Here is a 23,234-nt window from a genome sequence, read left to right as displayed (position 1 = left end):
AATAGTTAGGTATCTCTACTTTTTTTTTTTAAGTAAATAGGTAAAAAATCTACTTGTTACTTAATGTTTCTCATTTACTATTCTGTTTTTTTTTTTTACAGCCAATTTACCTTATTAAAGACCCTGACTGTGCACAAATAAAATAAAGAAATTGCGTAATTAGATTTAAGAATGATTTAATTACATTTTATTGAATGTTGCAACTGTCCCCTATTGTGGGGACGGTTGCAGCATTTCACTTTGTCTATTTAAGTGTAAATTGTATGTATATTTTCATATGTACACATTTTAGCAATATGGGTGAGTAGCTGACAGATGTGGCTTTATTGCATTAAAATTTCGGCTTTCTAATACAAACAGTTTCTGAGAAACTAAAGGAAATGCAAAAAGTGTTGCAACTGCCCCCACTCTCCCCTATATTATTGTTAAAGAGCTCAGACAATTTTATCTATGCAGAGTTTGTGTTGAGGAAGTAGTGTTGGCCCTGTCTAGAAGAAACATCTGATTTGTGATTATAGCATTATAAAAGGGCTCTCCAAACTCTATTAAAACTTCTTTAAAATTCTCTGCATTAATCAAGGTAAAACGTAGGTGTCCTCACCAGTGCTTTCAAAAGGCTTTTCACTCTTTCTTTTCAAGTCCTCGCTCTCCCCAGAAACCTAGAAAACAAAGACTTACACAATTATTCACCGCGTTCGCTGTCAATCACAACCGTTCTTTGTTGAACACGCTGAAAACAACAAAACAGACCAAACACCGTTGTATTAAAAGTCTTTTATTCTGTTCTGCTCGCAGCACAGCATAGTATAGTCTCCCATGGTCGAGCGGCTCAGCGAGTGGCCCCCCTGTGAGGCTCCCCTACTGAGAGGAGTATGGCACAAGAACCTAACACAGTGGTACCGGGGGGGCACTACCTTCCTGGCACAGAGTGGCATAAAACATAACTGGCTCTGCTCAGCTACATTATCATAAAGTGTTACAGAGCAGCATCGCATGTGTTCGAATGTGTTTTCAGCATAACACACTGCAGCTTGGCACAGACACAGCGCACACACACACCGTTTCCAAAGCCAGACCTGTGTGACACACGTGGAGACTTCAAAAGATTTCGACGGAGCGAGGTCAAATCTGTTTAGATAGACGCTCGTAGTGTGGAGCCTACAGCTGTGCATCACCATGTCCCAAAACTTTCACCACAGTGACACATACACACCTCAATCACAGCGTTGGTTATTTGCAACATAAATTCACCGTGGTCGATGGTCGGCCATGTTATTCATAAAAACACAGTTGAAAACTGGTCTCTGATGTCAGCTGTTATGAGACGAGAGAGGACAAAGAGACAAAAGAAGACCAATTCAAAGATAATAAATTTAGTAGATAAACATTATATGTATATATATATCTATATATATATGCATGTTATTCATTGAAATATATAATTTATATCTATGTATATATTTAGATGCTGCTGCTTTGACTTATTCTTAGAGTAATAAACAAATAAACAAACAAACAAACGAAACATTTACAGTCAAAGACACTATCAACACAACAAGACACATGTCTAGAGAAAGGCCATTTTGAGATTCTCGGTGGCATTGGCTCCTACTGAAACTTGTGCAATATGCCTGATATTTTATCGTTTGAAAATGAAAAGAAAAAGACATTACCTTAAGGTCCTTGCTGTTTCAGCCCAAATGTTTGATCAAAGCTGTCTACTGACTTCAATGTGCACAATGGAACGGAAAGAGAATCGGAAATTATTTTTCGCACCTAATACATGAAACATCTTAAGTATCAAGTCTGCCGACAGAAATGTTTGAAAACAATACTCTTGTCTTCAGCTATACTGCTTTGCTGAACAGCTATTTCTCTATTGCTATCTAAACGTCACAAACACATATATGAGGTACATCTATATATAAAGTAATCCAGACACGTATTACACAAAGTTGGAGTCAAAAGGATATACATACATAAGCTGCCAAATATTCTAAATGTTAATGTCAAACTACTCAGAATTACTTGGAAAATCTGTGACAGTGAGGCAGAGTGTTATGATTCTGGTCAGAGTTGACAAGATTTGTGTTACTGCCCTTCCGATTTCGTCGTTGTTTAAAAATAAATAAATAAAAAGAATCACCACCCATTATGTTTCTAGTACTCCAAAGTCTCTTGACATTACTGTTTAGCCCACTGACAACAAAATATACCCCAATTAATTAGTACTACTTGTAAAAAGCTCAGCATACAACAAATAAGCTTAATATGGCTCAGATGCAGTTACAAGCACGCACAAAAAACAATTAGCCTGTTGGACTGTGCGTGGTTCTGTGTCAAATATGCACTTAAATAAATACATACATATATAAAAAACAACATACAGTGCTTCAAACTAAATTTAAATAGTCAAACTTTGCTGCTGGCTTGACAAAGCCCTGCCTGAAAGTTTACAAAGCCTTCAGTTTGAATACTTAAAAACATACACAGAATTGAGTTATTTCATTTTGGTCAATATTCTGTAGGGGAAAAAACGCAAACCTGATTAATCTGGAAAGCATAAAACATAGCATGAACCAGGGTCGAAAAATGAACAAGGGCTTGTGGGAAAAATTCCACCAAAGTGAACAAAAATGCCCCATAAATTCAAAAGAAAGGGGCAAAAATGCCCCTGCACTATTAAACGATGTATGCTGCTGTGATTATAATAAAATGTGAAAATAAATAAAAAGTGTCAATTTACGGAATTACATTTAGAACCGATTGCTTTATGCGCTGTTTTGTGCAGAGATGAGCCTTATAACCAATCAAACGCATTTCTGTTGAACTTAGGAACGCATTGGCTAATCAGAGGCGCTTAAATTAGTCAGCAATGAAAATGCCGGAGCTGTGTCTAATGCGCACGCTCACGAATTCCCTCATAATAAACAAGAGTGCAGATACAATGTAAAAAAATGATAAATTTTTCGTAGCTTCAGTAGCTGCGTTACCATTACCGCAAATTGAAAATATGCAATGGAAACGCATCAATTTAGCATATATCGCATACAAGTTTTTATACTTGCATGAGGTGGTTTTTCAGGCAATTCGAAAAAGTAATATTTCACAAAACTGCAATTTTTTAACATTAAACATATATACATAATACATTTTTAAGATGAAACAAGAATGTAGCATGTCCAAAATGCAGTCACAAAATCAAAAAGTTTTTAGATGTTTTCTTATATCGATATTACAATATAAAGAGCAATAATCTACCATAATGATTTTTGTAATAATATTGCAGCCCTATGAGTTCCCGTTTTTTACAAGTATAATTTAGATACACCATTTTAAACAGTCTGTTGTTATTGACAACAGTTTAAAATATTCATTGAAGTAATTGGGTAAATATAAGTATTTGAAATTGCCCTGGAAATCAATTCCAGTGGGCAAATATTGCCCCTTAATGAAAATGTTAATTTTCTTACACTGGTTCATCCTTGATTAGTTCAGATTTTTTAAAATCCTAACATAAATTCTTTGCAGTTATAGTAAGCTGGCTTTGTCAAGGCAACATAATTACAAAATTCATTCATATGAAACAAAAGAAACTCAGACAATGCTGACAGACATTTGAAATACTGTATAAACAAAATAAATAAAATGAAACATAGTTGACTCAGACCTGCTGCCAACACGCATTGCCCTTAGCAATATTCACAGTCAATTATAGCAATCACTTTAAAGATGCTAGCATTTGGCTAATGGTCAAAGCTAAATTAAACAAAAGATCTACCTGACTGGTTTGCTAATCAGTCTTTTCCTCACAGTTAACTTAAATCTTGATCTGGCTTTTTTTTTTTCTCTTTTTTTTCTTTTTTAACTTAACAGATATGTCTAGTAAAAGCATAAAACTGCAACTCTATTTTGCTCTCATTTGACCAGTTTATTTTTGCTGCTACTTGTACAGCTTAAGCAAACTTGCTAAGCAAGTATGAATATCATGTCCGAAGCTAATAAATGGCAGAGCAGAGCAGCTTGTAAAAAAAGGTGTAAAAACACAGTGTTAAACTGTAAACAGTGCTCTCCTTCGCTTATCGCTCTCCGAATGATGGCATGTCTTTCATCACGGTTGGTGAGTACAGTGCTGCAGTATGGCTAGCCCTGTCATCCTGGCACTCTCAACATCAGCGTTCAAAGCTATCCTAACTGGCTCCGATGAGAAGGTCTCCCCCGAGAAAGCTACGATCTTAAAAGTGTCTTGGTTGCAGCACACTGTGTTGTCATGGCAACATGTACATTCAGTCAAGAGGGGAAGGGCTGCCACCGATTATAGGTAGTTGAAACATTGCATGTGCCCTACGGTAATACAGCACAGTGCTTATATTCTTTTAATAACTCAACACAACTGTTTTGAACCAGATCACAAAACATATATATTATATATAATAAAATAACTTTTAAATATAAAATATATGTATTGAACGCTGTTTGTAGTTAATTATGTATTGCTCAAGGGACGAGAATGAAACATGAGGACCTGTGAAATGGTTTTTAACGGAACAGGACTGTACATCAGCTCTACTTTAGTTTGGCATTCAGCTTCAGTAAGCCAATATGTGATCAGTCATGGCTAACTTACCCTGTTGCTAGGAATACAAACACTGACAACAACACACAGAATGCTAGATGTCAGTTTGCAGAAGGTGGAGGTCAAAAAAAATGCTCTGAGAGGAGGAAAATGGTTTGCTACTTTCCTTTGTGAATGCTTCCCTTGAGATATTTTGAACAAATATACACAACAATTAGATCATGATTCAGAGCTCTGAGAGCAAGAGAGAAAAAGAAAAAAAACGATAGGTGTGGGGCGTTAGGGCTGTATTTGACCTTAGAATCTCCCTTCGAAAAATCGTTCCTGAGCCATCGAGCAGCAAAACACTCCAAGAGAAATCGCATTTACCCACATTATTGACGCTCCACCTTCAAGCCCCCAAGAAGTAAGAAAAGCAAAGCCAATCCCATACAAACAGCCTCGCTAACATCGACAAGATTTGTCAGCATGGCAGTATTCCATTCTTACACAAGTAAAGAGTAAGGGCTACAATTTATGTGACATCCCAATCCAGGTTTGTCTCTGAGCATTAGAGCTTTGTGCAAGAGATGGGTGCCAGCGAAAAAACAACCCAACTCGACTGCTATGAACAGTTAACAGTTTGTGGCATGAGCAGGTGATTCGATCGACTTGCTGATGTTCCTCGTTTATTCATGTTCCTCAGACCTCACTCTCCACACTGGAGAAGTGGGCAGAACCTCGACGGGAGCACAGGCTCTTGGTTTTGAGGGGAAGATGTGGGGATTGATACCTTTGGGGTTGGGGAACCGATCGCAGTTTCTGGTACTGGAGCTTAGCACTAGAGGAGGACAAAGAGGAGGGCTGTGGGGCGCCAGGTGTAGATGAGACAACCGAAGGGGAGGAAACTGACGAAGAGGAGGTAGGTGGAGGTACATGTATATGGTGTGAGGAAGAGGGTGGGGCTGGGAGTGCAGGGACCATTGGAGAGGGTAAAGATGGCGGGAGACTCTGAGGAGGGGATGGTGGTTGTCGGGACCGGTCTGAGCGCTGTGGTCTTTGTGCACTGAGGTTGGACTGGCTTCCAGATTTCACCTGGCTCTGAGCCCGATCCGGTTTGGATGATTGCCGTTTGGGTCTTACGCTGCTGCTGAAACTGTGGCAGTGTGGGAGTAGCTCCTCCTGGCTCCTAGAAGTCACCCGATTCCATTTGGAGTGAGTGCTGGCAGAGTGATGTGGCGACTGGCAGGAACAGGATGTGTGGGCTCGGCTCTTCTCTTGAGACCTGCTTTTAGATTTCTTTTCAGTCTTCACTGGTAATTTATCAACAGACCAGTATCTTCGAGGAGGTGGGGGAGTCAATGGAGTTGGAGGCCACTGGTTTGATCCTAAGCCTCCTGATCCCCACCCTGCTCCTGCTCCGAAACCCAAGCTACCCTCTCCACCACCCCACGCCAAAAAGGTGTCATCTCTACTGTTTATGCTGCCTCCTCTTTCTCTGGCAGGGTAGGTGCCAAAGAACCATCCTCCTCCTCCAATGCCTCCAACTGCCCTTCCTTCGTGACCCTCCCAGTATCTCTCAAACTTACCAAACTCTCCTGAGGAACCTTCATCATCTGTGTATATCTCAACAGTTTTTTCTCTGTCCCTTTCAGATTCAGAGTCCATTCCTCTGCTTTCTCGCCGTCGCCCCTGTTCTTCTGGCCTACTTCTTTCCACTTCAGACTCCTCGTCTTCTTCCTCGGAATCCCACTCGTGAAATGACAAGCCTTCTCTCGAGCAAGGCTTAAGTCTCTTGTCTTTTCCCAAAAGGGGCCGACTCTCTCCACCTCTTCCTCGCTCATCTCTCTCGGTTCCTACAGACTTTCGTCTTTTAGATATGGGAAGCAAGGGTACAAAAGATGATGGCGAATCGGAAGTTGGGTTCCCACTGCTCCAAAATTTGACGGTTGAAGGAGGTTTGTTTGAGCTAGAAAAATTCTTGTTGTTGGACCTTGGCCTGGACTGGCGTTGCGATTTTGGGCTTCTCTGATGTCTTTCCTTTCCTCTACTGCCTTCTTCATCTTCTCCGCCTTGATCATCCCTATCTCTCTTAACTCCATCTCTGATAACATCCCACTCATAACTCCTTGTAGAGCTTTCACTCTTTTTACGGAAAGAACTTCGCCTCAGTGCAGGATAAGAAGAGTATTCCTGTCCTATTCCTTTTTCAAAGACATCTTTTCTGTCCATATCTACCTCCTCTTGTTCAGATCGTTTTCCCCTCTCCCTTCTTCTTGATTTCTCCTCTTTTTTCTTTTTCTTTTTTACCTTACGTCTTTTACGCTCCCTCTCTCTTTCACGCTCTTCTCTCTTCTTTTTCTTTCTACCCTTCTTCCTCCGCTTTCTCTCTCTTTCCCTTTCTTTATGATGCCGCTTCTCCTCCTTAACATCTCTATCTCCTGCTGCTCTTCTATTCTTTTCTTTCTCTCCCCAAGAGGCCCACCACTCTTGGAGCTGTGCAATCTGGCTGCCTGCTCTGTCTCTCACCTGTGCCCTCTGTCCACAAGGTTTGCGAGGAGGTATAGGTGGTGGCGGAGGACTGCTGGGCAGGGATCGAGAGGACATTCGTGATCGACTTTTTCTCCTTCCCAAAAGCAAGCTTGACTCCTCTGTAAGCTCATCTGTGTCGTAGTCCTCGTACACATCTCGTACATCTGCCCGGTATCTAAAGCTCTGTGATGATGTGTACGATGATGAAGAAGAAGGAGAATTGGATCGGGAGACTGATTCTGAAGAGGAGGATGAACTGGAGGTGCTAGAGCTGCTGGAGGAAGTGGATGTGTAGCAAATAGATGGAGAAGGTGAGGGCGGAGTCTGTGTTGGGGAAGAGAGGGGCACAGGTATAGGCAGGGGAAGGGGAGGAGGACGACGTCCTCTTCTCCCACCGCCATCTCTCATTCCATATCTGCCACCACCTCTCCTTCCGAGCGGAAGGATGTTTTCGTAGAGTGGCCCCCCTGAGCCCTTCCTTTTTGAGAAGCTGCTTCTCCTCCACATAGATTGCTGAGGTGGAGAGGGATGTTGCAAAGCAGGGTTAATTGGTAAGTGACCAGAGGCTTGACCTTTAGGAGGTAACCGCGGGTTTCCAGAGGGTTTCGTCCCTCGATGTTTAGTTTTGGGAGTTTGGGTGCCTATGTTTTGAGGTTCAGCAGAGACCCCTAAACCTTCTGGATCAATTGGCCCATAGTATCTCTTGTACTCATCCAGACCCCCCTCTCCTCCACTTATACCTACACCCCAGTGAGGGGGCATGCCTTGGAATTGTGATAAGTCCGTTATCCCACTGCTCACACCGCCAGGCTTCTCAGGGCCCATTTTTGGACGTGTCCACCGATCCACCACAGCTAATCGACGATCATGCCGTGGCAGGAATGTAGAGCAAGGCATGGGTGCTCCAAGAATGGGACTGTTTGATGGCCCTAGAGCCATTCCAGAATGTACACCTGAAGGAGGGGAGCCAGGAAGAAGAGCATTGTATACCGGTGGCTGCTGGTGGTGTTGCTTTTGTTGTTGCTGCTGTTGTTGTTGTTGTGCCATAGCAATGGGGGGATTGGCCACGGCTGTAGAGATCACATGAGGCGGTGGAGGAGGAGGAATTGTGGAGACATGATGATACTGAGGAAGTGTGCTTTGGGAACCTCCAGGAGCTGTTTCATCCTCAAAATTGCAGCAGCTGTACATTCCCTGTAAGAGATAACAAGCAAAAGATTTATTTAGCAAACAGTTCAGAATATCATAATATTCCCCTTGGTGACATACAAACCGTTTTAGGCTCTTGGAAAATGTCTTGGTAAATACATGAAACATTACCATAATAATGAAATTGTGAAGCTCCCAGTGCTTTGATGATGCAAGAGTACACACTGTAAGCTCAGCTAACCTTTCTCTGAGGTAAAGGCAATGCTGACCTCACTGTTTGAGTGTCCCATCTAACCTAACCGCCTGACAATCCTCTCATAGAAAGTCTGGTTGCTTGCAAGGGGGATTTAAGGTTCTTCTTATTCTTTCTACAATGCAAGCAAAGACAGAGAGTGATAATACAGAATGAATAAATGATCCATCTTCTGTCATCCTCTTCCTCCCCTATTCATTACTATGAGAGAAGTTATGGGCTTTCATAAAATCCCCCTGTGTGTGCAGTGGAAATGCTGGATGTACCATCACATTTCAGAAATGACAGGAATTAAAGGAGTGTGCTGCAAAGTCCCCTTCAAAGGATTTAACGCCTGATTGCGAGAGATTACTGTGTGTCAGTCTTTGTTCTTGTTGCAAGTAACAACAATTGCAAAAAGGGTAATCTTTCTTTTTACTTGCAAATAAATTGAAATGATTCCAGTTTTGCTTCTTAGGTTTATTTTTACATTTCCTGGGCTACTGATTTCAGCTCGCAGAGCTGAAATAAAGTGATCACTATGACACAATTACTGTTTCTTAATGTATTTTATCACCTTCTGTAAAATTTCAGCACAGCATAAGAAATATTCATAAAATTTGTATATTTATAAGGACTGTGAAAATTAACATGTTATCGCTTGTGATTAATTAAATATGTAATAACTGAGAATAACACATTTACTCAGTTTAATATTAAATTTAATCCGTTTTAAATGATTTCTAAAAATGAACGGGAAGCTTTCAGAACGGACCGAAAAGGTTTGGAGCCACAGCACAAGTCTCTCTCACACACACATGCACAAAATTCCCTACGGAAGCTCCCGTTTATCACTGGCCTAAACGACTGAGAAAACCATTATTCTACAAATTATTTATTTATAAATCAAACCCATGTGGGACTTTTAACAATGGTGAAGTCATTTGCAGCCTTTATATAATGAAATTTAATTATCATCGAAGCTCAAAAAGTGAAACATCATCCACAAGTGGAACGGCGTCATTCATAAAAATGTTAATGCAATCACCAGCAGAGATGACTGTGGGTCAGTGGCAGTGGGGGGGCGTATGTACATATATTTTGAGTGCTATTAACATAAATTGAAGAACAAAAATTACATATATTATATCATTCTTTCCTTAAAAATGAACTGGATGAATGAACTTTAAACAAAATCAATTGACAGCCCTACTGTTTTTATTATAATGGCTTTTTTTTGGGTCACTCACCCGACTAAAAGCCAGTAGGAAGTCCAGTCCTCCAGAGCGGCCCAAACAATGGCGGAGCTTCCAATAGACAAGATGCTCCCATGCGAACACCAGCAGACTTAGGCCCATGGCAACCAAAAGCATATAGAAGACTCCTGCCATATTGTCTATGTCCAGTTTGGAACTCATCACCTCAATCTTATCATTATGGCAGATCCCAGACAGCCAGAGTCGTTCAAGCATGTCAATCTCATCTGAAAAGAAGAAAAAGATGCGCACAATGACAGGAGATAAGAAGAATGGAAGATAAGCAGGCCTACAAACAGGGAGCAAGACAGATGGACAGAAGGAAGAGAATGAAAGGCTTAAGAAAGCACTAGATTCGAACCCTATTGTTGCGAAAAGTGAGTCTTTAATTCAAATCTCCAGACAGTGGAGATCTTGGTTTAGCTTCGGTTATTATTACACTGTGTTCACAAAAAGGTGAAAATGGAAAAGAAAAAACAGAGGAAAAGAATCATGAAAGGCAAGGAGGAGGAAAGAGAGAAGCAGAGAAAGAGAGACTGAAGGATAATAACAGCTTTGATGGAGGTCTGAAATGGCCTGGTTTCGAGGCTCTTGTGATAAGACAGGCCCAGAGTAGTTTGGAGATGAAAGCTCTAGACTGATGGGCCTACCTCCCAACAATAGCCATTAGTGCATTTATCAGAGTGAAAATGTCACTGTGGAAAAAATAAAGGCATGACAAGGGCATGTTTCTGCCAGAAAAACGACATATGCATTTAGATGCTGGCTTTATATCGAGGATTATTTTCACTACGAAGGAGGGAGAGAGATAAGTCTAAATCCTCCTTTCAGAGGAAACAAAGAATAAAAACAAAACCCGCAGGTTAATTACGTGTTTCGATTTATGACAGCATGGCCTTGAACTATGGCTTAGGTAACTGGAAATGTAATCACTGGAACTGAAATCCTAATATTTTTCATTACGTTTATTTATTCAAACAAGCAAAAATCAGCCCAGAGAATTTCAATCCAAATTGGAATGCGGCAAAATTAAAAATCGAGGGGTTCGACTACCGCACTGTTTACTGAAGTGACCCTTTGGCTATTCTTAATTGTGTTCATTTACTGTGACATGCTTTCTAATATCATTTATAATATTTCAGCGAGACTCTTCCAGCTCCCTTTCACATTTATTCTTTAATCATTATGGGGCAACTCACTAGGTTCCTCATCAGCGAGTCTCATCAAAGAGAAACAAGCATTGCGGAAGAAAAGCATGTGAATGTATGTGTATGCCAGACGGAGAAAGGGGTAAGTACCTCAGGGAATCAGAATAACAAGTGTAACACCAATCAAAAAGGTTTAATTTCCAAAAAATTCTGCTCAGTCACTATGCAAACAAAACACTAGGAATGTATGTTTGTCATACTGAAAATCAGGGGTTGGAAACAACTGTTAGTATAGGAGAAACACCAAAAACTATTAGCAAGGGGTTAACATGTAAATGTGGGACCTAGGGTGTCCCTAGGTAGAAATTTCTTTACCGTCTCCAACTAACTGCAGGAGGGCGAGGTCCAGCGGCCGCTTCCAGCGTGAGTTTTTGTGTAAGGCAATGCCATATCCCGTTGTAGCGAATACTTTGCCAGAGCCGATGGTCATTACTTTACAGCCTTCGTCCTTACGAGCCATGTAGTTTAGGACAGCTGCATCATATATGAATGCATCCAGTTTTCTGCAGGGAGAAAAAGAAAATGGGAAACGAAACAAGGAAATTACTTTACGAGACCAATTATCATTTTATTGATTGTTAAATGTAAAGACGAAAACATTGATAATCTTCAGGGAAATCCTATTTCTAAGCTAAACAGTGTGTAATGGGTTATCAGTGAAGTCAGCCAAGCACCCTCACCAAGTCTACACCATGCATTTGTTTGAAAATCCTTTTCAGGATATGGATTTTTTTCCCCCTCTCAAAAAGTTCTTCATTGCTGCTGGCAGCTGCCTTAAAAGACCAGCGAATTTCCATGATTTTCCCATTACCTTTCTATGAGTTTTCCGGTTGGATTACTGTGTAATTTAAAAAAAAAAAAAAGTTTTATAGAGTTTCACTCAAGAATATTACAGTGCAGAGAATAACCAGAAAAATCTCCACTACTGTTTGAAAGTTTGGGGTCATTGTTATGTATTTTATTTTAAATACAAATTATGTATTTTAAATAAATTCTGTTCTTTTGGTTCTTTTTATTCAGTAAAAATCTTGAAACAGTTCCCACAAAAACAATTGTTTTCAACACTGATTATAATAAAAAATGTTTTTTTGAGCATCAAATGAGCATATTAGTAGAAAACGTACCATGTGTTATACTCGCAGGGACAGTATGCTTGGAAGTAATATTTGACATGTTCGATTGCATTCATTGCATCTGTAGTGCACCAACCACCCAACAATAGCAATAAGCTTTGTGCTTTTAATATAAAACAGTCTCATCTTTCAAAATCTGTCAGTTTTATGGAGAAATACAAACAATGCGTCTTGCAATAATGTGTTTTTCATGCTCTTTAATGTGGCGGGACAGATCGCTGTATTCATGTGAATCAATCGTCTTTTCGATTACAATGAGACATTTGTTTCATTAAATTATACTGTTTTCTTCGTGAAAATTCCACCACCTACTCTGCAAAAACGTCTGTGGCTTCCAATCTTTCATTCCTCACATGTATTTAATTAAGAAACAACAATAAAACGTCCTAAAGTTTGAAGTGGACTCCAACTCCTTAACATAAGCAATATTGTTGTCTTTTCTGACGTATATAATTGACTATTCACAAGCTGTTTCATTCATGATATAATACAGTAAATGATTGGAAATAATATTTAACGCCTTCCATTCATTATTTATAGTGCGCCAGCTGGAAAATCGCAATCAACTTGTGCTTTGTTGCTTTCATTATAACAAATTCTGTCAGTTTTATCACAATATACAAATTATAAATGTGTTTTTCCTCTTTATTTCAAGTTTATAGTGCAATATAAACGTGAAGGAACATCAGAAGGAATAAAAAAAAACAAAAACAGAATAGCCTAATTTAATAAAATGAACGTCTCATTGTAATCAGAAAGATGACTGATTCACATGCCGCTTAAACTGAGGCGAATACAGCGATCTGTCACGCCACATTAAAGAGCGTGAAAAACATGATTGTAATAGACATTTTTATTTTGCTATAAAACTGACAGATTTTGAAAGTTAAGACTTTGGAATATCTTCTGATGCTCCTAATCCAGGTAATTTGCATGCGCAATAGGCTAGAATATACTCTTAAAATATTATAAATTTAATCTCGTAATTGCTACAAATTAATTTTCATATTTTTGACTTCATTCTCAAAATATTTCGACTTTATTCTAGAAACACTTAAACTTTATTCTCATAATTTTTACATTATTCTCAAAACCTTTTGACTTCATTCATTCATAATTTGACGTTATTTTCGAAATATTTTGACTTTATTCTCTGAATATTATGACTGTAATCTCATAATCAATTTTTTTTTTTTACATGACACTAAAACACTGTCATATATTAGAACGATTTTTGAAGAATTAAATTTTTTTCCCCCTTTTCCCCATGTGCAAGATAAAATAAATAAAGTCCTGAATTTCGAGTGTGAATTTCGAACAGCTGAATTAATGATTTCTTAAGGATCATGTAAACTGAAGACTGGAGTAAGGTTTTCTGAAAATTCACAGGATTCTTTGCATCACAGGAATAAATCACATTCAAAAATATATTCAGATAGAAAGGTGGTTTAAATTTGTAATTTTATTTCACAACGTCTTAAATTAATAATAACTGCACCTAAACTTTTGATAGTGTACATCCACTGCAGAAATTTCCATTACTTTTTTGGATTTTTTTTAATGTCAGTTTTTAAATTAAGAATTTAAGGTCACCTTTATCTATGATTTGCATTAAAATCAAGTTTTTGGAGGCTGTTCAAAACAGAAACTTTCATGGTCAGGTGCACTTACAACCATTTCAATAACTGTAACAGGTTTTTTTTAACAGTCTTTTCACTACACTGGCTATCACTTCACTCTTTTAAATTTACAAAACTACAATGTTTCCTTAAAATCATACATAAAATACAGTGCGAAAACTGTAGAAAGTGAGAAAAAAAGGAAATTATAAATTATTAGGGTAGCATGAATAAGCCTACAGTAAACAACTACTTCATGCATGCATACCGTTTTCATATGCAGGTGGATAATCAAATACCTCAAGAGTTTTCTGGGACACGACTTGTTACTTTGCCATAAATGTGATAATATATGCGCACAGGCACTTTGCAGAATAGCTCCAAAGAACGCTGATATTGTCTGGCTGCTCGCTTTGCTGAAATGAGCAGCGCATAATAGAAGGGCTAATTTGTGCAGACACTGGTCTTCAAATAACCCCATGTAAAAAAGAAAAAGAAATACCACTTGAAATTGGGACCGGATTGGCTAGCAGCAGGTTTCCTGCGACGTCTGTGCCGTCACACATACACATTTCCTCCATGGTGGAGACTGTTGAGTAATAGTTTGAAATGTGATGCTCGGAATACAGCATTTTGCGCAATTACGTTTCTAAGCAATCAGACTGAAAACTTTCACTTGCCGCATGATAAAACAGGCACTCACGTTTTTCAAATGCTGCAGAAATCCACTTTAATCTTGTTACTCCATATTCACAGTGCTAAATAATTCATCAGGTGAGTCTCTTACAGTAAAGACATAAAAGTAAGTAGCTTTCAGAAGTCAAGGAAGCTTTGTGCCTTATCAGAGTCAGGTGCACCGGTATGCCTCCTTTCTTTGATCATATTTTACCCACCTTGTAACATGCCAACGTCTTTGCAGCAAAAACCCAAATTGACAGCTTATTACTGGCCACTCCTCAACCTCCTGCTTAGCACACCTTGAGGTTATTAACAAGCTCAACTTGGCCCTCCAAGACCAGCGAGCACCACATTAGCATTCAAGGTGGCTGCTTTTGTCAGAAGTGTTGTATCCAACAAAACACAGCCCTCGGGGGAAAATGAGTCACACATTTCAGTAAGGGTGAAACCAAACGAACAGAACACACACAGACAGGTGTTTGATAGCACAGCACACCGCCCCACAGTGAAGCCTGACTGAAATAGGAAGGCAGTAAAAGCAGTAGGTAGGCTGTTGAGGTACACAAGTGCCTTTGAGAATCAGCTAGAGCCTAGTTGGAGACCTGACTTGTTGACTTATGGGCCGACGGGCCTGCCTCGTATTGCGCGGCTTGAAATCGAAAGTCTCACTCTGCAGGCTACGACTATTACACAAACCAAGTGCTTCTGAATGACAGATGAAATCTTCACGAGAAATTGCAAAGCCTGAACACTGCGATTACACATTCTAGCCTGCAAACATAACCTTTTTTGCGATGGGATGCATATTCATGCCCTTTGTATGCATAATGCAGGGACTGGAGCTTTAGATAGGACGGCCGCAGACACACACTCTCGTGCACACAGATCCGAGGGCAGTGAGGCAGTGTTAGCGATACCACATTGCTATTTAATAATTCTGGAACGATCATGGCATCTTATGATGCAGAGCAGCGAATGAATAATACACAAGTGCAGAATTGCTCTTTTCGGTGATTAAACGCTACCAGATGAAAATGGAATGACATCAAATGCTCTTTGTATAACAAAGTCTGGCAAAGCTTTTTAAAAAGTTTTGTTTTCTAAACCAGCAACGTGCAGAGTGGTGTCAACTGGCTCGGCACATAAAAACATCATTATAGGAAAACTCCATGCTTGACCGAACAACTATAATACCACCATGCCTCTACATTAAGGCTGCCACGGCTGTGGTCACAATGTGGTACGAATAAAAACACATTCTGCTACTACAGTATAAAGCAGGCATCACTGTTTGCCTTCTATGTGAATACATTATAGATAATGACATCTCTGTCTAGATTTGCATTTCCAGAAAGAGGTATCTTTTAAGTACACAACTAGCCAACGATATGATTTGTTTTTAGAGCATGATTTCATTAGGTCATTCGAAGCAGTTTTTAAACAGCAAAGGTTGTATTCAGTGTGACAGCATTAAACTTGAACAGATACATTTACACAAAATACTAGGGCTGAATTTTGACACAAATGTCAAGATTCTAGTCGTTTCTGATTCACAGTTCAAAATGATTTCCGATTCTATGTTGATTATTTTGGAAATATATCAGGTACAGTACATGGCAAATTTTCTCAAGGAAAAAAAAATCTCTCAACTAATGCTGTAAAATATACATGAGACTCAGTTGGTACTACGATTGCTATAATATTGAAGGTTAAAATTAACTGATTTGTATACAAATGCTTAAATTACTCTCAGTTATGTTTTTATAATAAAGTTACAATTACACAATTATATTTCTATTTCAATTTGTTTTTTGAAATATAAACATTTAATTGTGGCTGTCATAAAAACATGACATTTATTTAAGCAATTATTTAAAAATAAATGCAATAAAACTAATAAACAATAAAAATTATAATGAATATGTTATATGGTGCATATGTTTAGCAAAATGCTCATCTCAACAGTTTATTTTTCTAGCTGTCTAATGAGTTTATGGTCATCGAATATGTTTTTCTGAGTTAAATGTGACAAGCTGTTATACTGACATCTTTCTTGCGGTTGAAACACTGATTGAGCGAACATATGAGACAGGATACGGATTTTGAAGTTGTACTCTTTCTTTTAACATACCTTTGGATGTTCATTTATGATTATTTAATGCTATAACTGGTTAAGGCAGAGAAGAGGATCAGTTCACGTGTGCTTCGCACTGCTGCTTCTCTTGAACTGAGGTGCTACAGCAATCTGTCACTCCACATGAAACAGCGGCAAAACAGCATTTATTGTTTGAATACTGTAATAAAATGAATTGTTTCATATCAAAAGTACCAAACCACAAAGGTTACTGTGATTTATTGTATCTTTCTTGTGGTTGAAACTGATTGAGCGAATATATGAGACAGGATAACAAACCAGAAAGGTTACTGCAATTTATTGGATGGGGAGTGCGCTACAATGATTCGTTCATTAACTGAAAACAAGCTAGAGTAATCCATTCTTGGGATTTAATAATCAATATCATTTCGTAAAAATGAGAAATCAATATTTTTTTTACCCAGCCCTACTAAATACAACTACCAAAAGCAGAGAGCGCCTGACTAATTAAAAAACTGAGCTGAACAGTGGCATTTAACTAAACATTACAACACAAACAACATAAAATGTTTTAATAAGCTTAACATAAGTCAGAGTAAGTCAAAAGGAGATTTTAAAATGTATTGTATTTTTTTGTATTTTTAGTCAATGTTTTTCTTGCTTTCAAAGAAATCTTTATTTGATAAAAACTGTATATTGATACAATAGAAACAGTAATATTGTGAAAATGTTTTAAAGAAAATGTTTTATCATGTAATATATATATATTTTTTTGGAATTTTAATTCCAAAGCTGAATTTTCAGCATCATTACTCCAGTCTTCTGCATCACATTATCTTTCAAAAATTATTCTAATATGCTGATCTGCTGCTCAAGAAACATTTCTTATTACTTTCAATGTTAAACACAGTTGTTAAAACTTTTGTGGAAAGTGTTTGTTCCATTTCAGCAGCGAAAATAATTCCAAAGAAAGACACGGCAGAACTACAGCGGATCTCACAGCAACCAATTGATTCATTGCTGAATGATTCAGTGTTTTGAACGAATCAGCTGAGTAAAAGTTTCATTAGCCCATGCAAAAACATCTGATGAATCAGAACAAATCATTTGTATGAACGACTCAATGACTCACTCATTAGATGCTCACTTGCCGTCACCTACTGCCGTTTTAATTTAATTTAAAAGTATAATTTTCCCACATCATTTCTTATTTGTCTATTCAAAAATCTCATATTATTTAATGCAGTTGTATTTTTTCAGCGTAAAGGATTTAAATTGATAATGTATAGATAACAACCACCACATTATGGTAATTCAATTTATAGATCAAATGTAAGAATTTGAAATAAAAATTGAAGTATTAATGAGGTTAGGGGGAAAATGCCCTCTATATAGGTAAAAAAAAAAAGCCCTTGGATTAAATATAAAAACATGAAGATTTATGTCACAGCTGAAAACTCATTCAGAGTAAATCATGGAGAGCTTTCTTAACTTTATAGATTATATTTTACAGCTGATCAATTGATAAGATTTTGTAGGCTTTGCATACACATGTGCACCCCTTAAAAGCCACACGCCATAGAGCAAGTTAACCTCCAAGTATAACTAGTACACACTGTACTTGTATGCTGTATATTTTTTCAAAAACTGCCCGTTATGAAAAATTGCTTGTGATGCTCCTCATTTATAAGTCACTTTGGATAAAAGTGAGTGCTAGATGAATATATGTCAAATCTAAATAAAATAAATGAAGTTTGACTGCTGTACATCAAGTGAGAGATATCAACGCCATGCTTGCACTGCAAGCACAAATCCAGTTAAAATAGTAGTATCATGTGGAAGAAGTAATGCCCGCTGAGTGGTTGGTCCTTCCAGTGACATAGCACCAAGAAGGAAAGTCAATCTTCACACCCTCCTTCAAAATGGAGACGAAAAGCGACAGCCAACAAAATAATTAACGCCTCTGTTGTGATCCATCATGTCACCCATATCAGTCAATTACTTGTGTGCACATCTGTTTTCCCCCCACTGCTTAAGAGAACATCTTGATTCACTGGGACGTAACAGTTTTGTGGTCTGATTTAGGGCCAGGATTAAAGCTAGAGTTTCAAGTTGGCTACTACTAAAACACTTCATTATACATACAGCTTATGCATATGGATTAACCTATTGATTCGTCCAAGGAAATGCGTACACCTTTAAACCTGGCTCACTCAATCAGATTTCAGTCATTTGCATCCTTTTAACATTGTCTTTCACAATATTCGTCATTCACTCACCCAGTTTTAAGGTTGTCGATGGCTTCTTCCACTCCTCTCTGATTGTTCCGCACCATGTACTGATGCATGTTGGGGTAATTGCTCCGTATATTTTCCTCCGTACTCCCGTTTGGAACGGTGCCGAAGCGTAAGGGAGGATACTGCTCTGTGGGGTGCTGAAACTAAAGACAACAGCAGGAGATACTTCATTAGGTTTCTGAAATATGAGATTACAGTTTAGGCCACTGAAATTCACGTAATTAATCATTCAGCTAACTATGACCGGAAACGCTAAAGTGTGTGGTGGGAGTAAAAAGAATGAAAATGAAATCATTGTTTCATATCATTATAGGCACATGATTTATTTGCATAATTTGGCCCCAACTTCCCCACACAAACAAATATCTGGTTCAAATACAAGCGAGACCCATTTAAAGAGATTAATAGCATGTATCAATATTACTGCAATGTCAGTTATTGTTATAAAGCCACAATTTCGAATTATAGAAAATTTTGCTCCAGCTCAGTTTAGTTTACATCAGGTCTAATAAATAGGAATGCACTGATATTAAAATTGAACAAAATAAAATAAAACAATAAATATACTAGATGTAAACTTAAACTAGAACGAAAATTTTCTAAATGTTGTCTTAACAACTAATGTAAATAAGTTTATGTACTAAAATGACATGACTTTAAATTAAGAGATTTATAGCATGCATCAATATCTCTGCAATGTCAGTTATTGTTATAAAACCACAATTTTGAATTATAGAACATTTTACTACAGCTCAATTTAATTTACATCAGGTCCAATAAATAGGAATGCACTATTATTAAAATTGACCAAAATAAAATAAAACAATAAATATACTAGATGTAAACTTAAACTAGAACGAACATTTGCAAAATGTTGTCTCAACATAATTTAATAATCTTAACTTAATTTAATTTAATTGATAATTGATAAGCTGTACTGATATTAAAATTGAACAAAATAAAATAAAATGATAAATACACTAGATGTAAACTTAACAACGAATGGAAATAAGATTAAGTACTAAAATTAAATAAAATTAAATAAAATAAAAAAGAAAAATTAAATTAAATTAAGAGATTTATAGCGTGTATTAATATATCTGCAATGTCAGTTATTGTTATAAAAACACAATTTCGAATGATAGAAAATTTCACTACAGCTCAGTTTAGTTTACATCAGGTCCAATAAAAAGAAAAGCCCTAATAATAATAAAATAAAACAAAATAAAATGAAATAAATAAATATATATATATATATATATATATATATATATATATATATATATATATATAAAAATAAAATAATATAATGAAAATTAGCAAAATGTTGTCTTAACAATAAAATAAGTTTATATTATTATAAAAAGATAAAGGAAAAAAATATGAAGAAAAAAAAAAATACATTTTAAATACAAACTAACAAAAATGACTAGCACAAATTTACTAAAAAAAAGGGTAAAAACTAATTTAAAAATGAATAAATACTAAAGAGTACTAAAATCAGCAATTAATGTGCAGAATGAATAATGAATAAATGAATCAACATTTTTCCTAAATACTTGCTTTAAGAAAAATGTGTTTTTAGGGTCCTGTTTGTACTATAATCTCTGAATATCCCTTTAAGTTAGTGATAAATGGTTATTGGTAAACACATTAAAACACACAAACTTAAAACAGGCCTAAACAATTAAATATCCAATAGTGTGATAATACTAATATAATTATTAGAAATTATGGTAACAATTTACAATAAGGTTACATTAGTTAATGAACAAACAATGAACAATACATGTATTACATTATTTATGAATCTTTGTTAATCTTAGTTAATAAAAATACAGTCGATCATTGTTTGTTCATGTTCACAGTGCATAACTAATGTTAACAAACACAACATGTGATTTTAATAAAGCATTAGTAAATGCTGAAATTAACAAATAATAAATGCTGTAGAAGTATTGTTTCTTCTTAGTTCATGTTAACTAATGTAGTTGACTAATATGAACTAATGAACCTTATTGTAATGTGTTACTGAAATGATAAAGCTCAACAAAGAAGCTCAAAAAAGGGCAATTTGTTACAAAGTAAAATCACTTGTATCATTGTCTACCTTCTTATCACTGAGGCCAGACACTGTATCGATGTACTCTTCTTGGATCATGAAAGCAGCCAAGTTAGCAGTGTAGCTGGCCAGGAAGATGACAGCGAAGAAAGCCCAGACCAGCACCATTATCTTACTGGTGGTGCCTCTTGGGTTTTCAACCGGAACGGAATTATTAAACACCAGAGCCCACAGCAGCCAGATAGACTTCCCTATGGTGAACTTTGAACCTCCTGCCTCTGAGAGAAGAATAACACAGGAAGGCCAAATAAGACATGTCTTATTATGACACAGACGTTGATAACAGCAAGTGTAAAGGGAGACAACAAAAAGAGACATGAGAAAAGAAAGAACACAGCTCGAGGTGAACTGTTGAACATGCTTACAATGATAATAAGTCCTTCATGATGATGATGATATCACTGAATTCATTGATGAACTGCCTTTAACTAAAATTTATTATCTTCAATAATGCGTTACTTACACACTATTGTTCTGTTTAAATACTGTGCAGTTGCTTTGACACAATCTGTATTGTTACAAGCGCTATATAAATAAAGGTGACTTGACTTGACTTCATTGTTGATTGCATTCATGAAAGTGCCTAGAGCAAAATCTTAAATATATAAACAACATACTCTTCCCGCTCTGTAAGCTTCGGTTATATCCGACAGGGCTGAAGAACTCGAATATGAAGACGGTCACAGCTACCACAGACAGGCACATGACGAACATCATCACCCACACAGCTGGGCTGTACGGCTCTACGACAGTGGAAAAATATAAAAATGAATAGATGGCAATCCAACAATTTTGCCCTGAGCTACATTTTCCACCCTAGAATTAAACAGCCTAATTATCAGCCTCTTTACGGATCCTGCAAAAACGTGCCACACAAACTGTTAAAAGCAAATGAGAAATGATCAGGGAACTTATTTAGCTGAACTTAATTCAGCTTTTGTTTTTAGATAGGATCCTTCACAGGCATTTGCAGAGGTGAAGGTGCTACACATAGCCAGGAACAATCTGATTAGCCAATACATGTCAATGACATGCCAAAATTCGTAATTTGTTGATGCATTAATCTCTGTACAGAATGGGTCATCTTTGTGATTTAGTTTGAAGGGTTAGTTCACTCAAAAATGACAATTCTGCCATTAATTCTCATGTTGTTCCAAAGCCGCAAGACCTTTCTACTGTTTAATAAAAAAAGTCGAGTGGTGAACCCGCTCTGAAGTCACGAGCTGAACAAATATGCTCCAAAGTTCTGATCTGAATTAAACTATTTATGAACCAGCCCTGAAGTTCCGTTCTGAATCAAAAGATTTGTGAACACGCTCCTAAGTCCCAAAGCGAAACAAATGATTTGGGTTCCGAAGTTCCAATCTGAATCAAAAGATTCGCAAGCCCACACCGAAGTCTTGATCTGAATCAAAAGATTTGCGATCCACGCTTCAAAGTGCCGATCTAAATCCAATGATTCGCGATCCCAATTTGAATGAGGATTTACAAGCCATCATTTCAAATCAGGACTCGGAATGTGGATTGTGAATCATTCAATCCACAAAATGTTTCACAAACCAGCTCTGAAGTCTTGATATGAATCAAAAGATTTGTGATCCACGTTTTGAAGTTCCGATCTGAATCAAAATATTTGTGAACCCGCTCCTAAGTCCCAAAGCGAATCAAATGATTTGGGTTCCGAAGTTCCAATCTGAGTCAAAAGATTGGCAAACCCACACCGAAGTCTTGATCTGAATCAAATCAGATTTGCGATCCACACTTTGAAGTTCCGATCTGAATCAAAATATTTGTGAACCAGCCCTAAAGTTCCGATCTGAATCCAATGATTCGCGATCCCAATTTGAATGAGGATTTACAAGCCATTATTTCAGATCAGGACTCGGAGTGTGGATTGCAAATCATTCAATCCACGAAATGATTCACAAACCCACTTCTGAAGTCTTGATCTGAATCAAATCAGATTTGCGATCCACACTTTGAAGTTCCGATCTGAATCAAAATATTTGTGAACCAGCCCTAAAGTTCCGATCTGAATCCAATGATTCGCGATCCCAATTTGAATGAGGATTTACAAGCCATTATTTCAGATCAGGACTCGGAGTGTGGATTGAAAATCATTCAATCCACAAAATGATTCACAAACCCACTTCTGAAGTCTTGATCTGAATCAAAAGATTTGCGATCCACGCTTCGAAGTTCCGATCTGAATCAAATGATTTGCGATCCGAAGCCCCGATCTCAATAAGGATTCACAAGCCATCATTTCAGATCAGGTCTTGGAGTGCGGATCGAAATTCATTCAATCCGTGAAATGATTCATAAACCCACTCTGAACTTCCGATCTAAATTAAATGA

General features: G+C 37.4%; 1 protein-coding gene across 1 annotated transcript in view; it reads right to left on the bottom strand.

Annotated features, from left to right (window-relative positions):
- Positions 1–759: 759 nt before the first annotated feature.
- Positions 760–23,234, bottom strand: part of grin2da (glutamate receptor, ionotropic, N-methyl D-aspartate 2D, a) — a 75,697-nt gene continuing 53,222 nt past the window's right edge. Inside the window, exons 9-14 of the mRNA XM_073821476.1 lie at positions 21,494–21,619; positions 20,865–21,094; positions 18,737–18,897; positions 11,248–11,435; positions 9,719–9,951; positions 760–8,281 (exon numbers count right to left, since the gene is read on the bottom strand). Coding sequence (XP_073677577.1) covers positions 5,258–8,281; positions 9,719–9,951; positions 11,248–11,435; positions 18,737–18,897; positions 20,865–21,094; positions 21,494–21,619 — 3,962 coding nt within the window. The 3' untranslated portion in view covers positions 760–5,257. The remainder of the gene's footprint in view (positions 8,282–9,718; positions 9,952–11,247; positions 11,436–18,736; positions 18,898–20,864; positions 21,095–21,493; positions 21,620–23,234) is intronic.

The sequence above is a fragment of the Garra rufa genome, chromosome 17 (genome assembly GCF_049309525.1).
Source record: "Garra rufa chromosome 17, GarRuf1.0, whole genome shotgun sequence".
NCBI classification, from domain to species: Eukaryota; Metazoa; Chordata; class Actinopteri; order Cypriniformes; family Cyprinidae; genus Garra; species Garra rufa.
The sequence above is the reverse complement of the archived record's forward strand: the minus strand, read 5'-3'. Positions and strand labels throughout refer to the sequence as shown.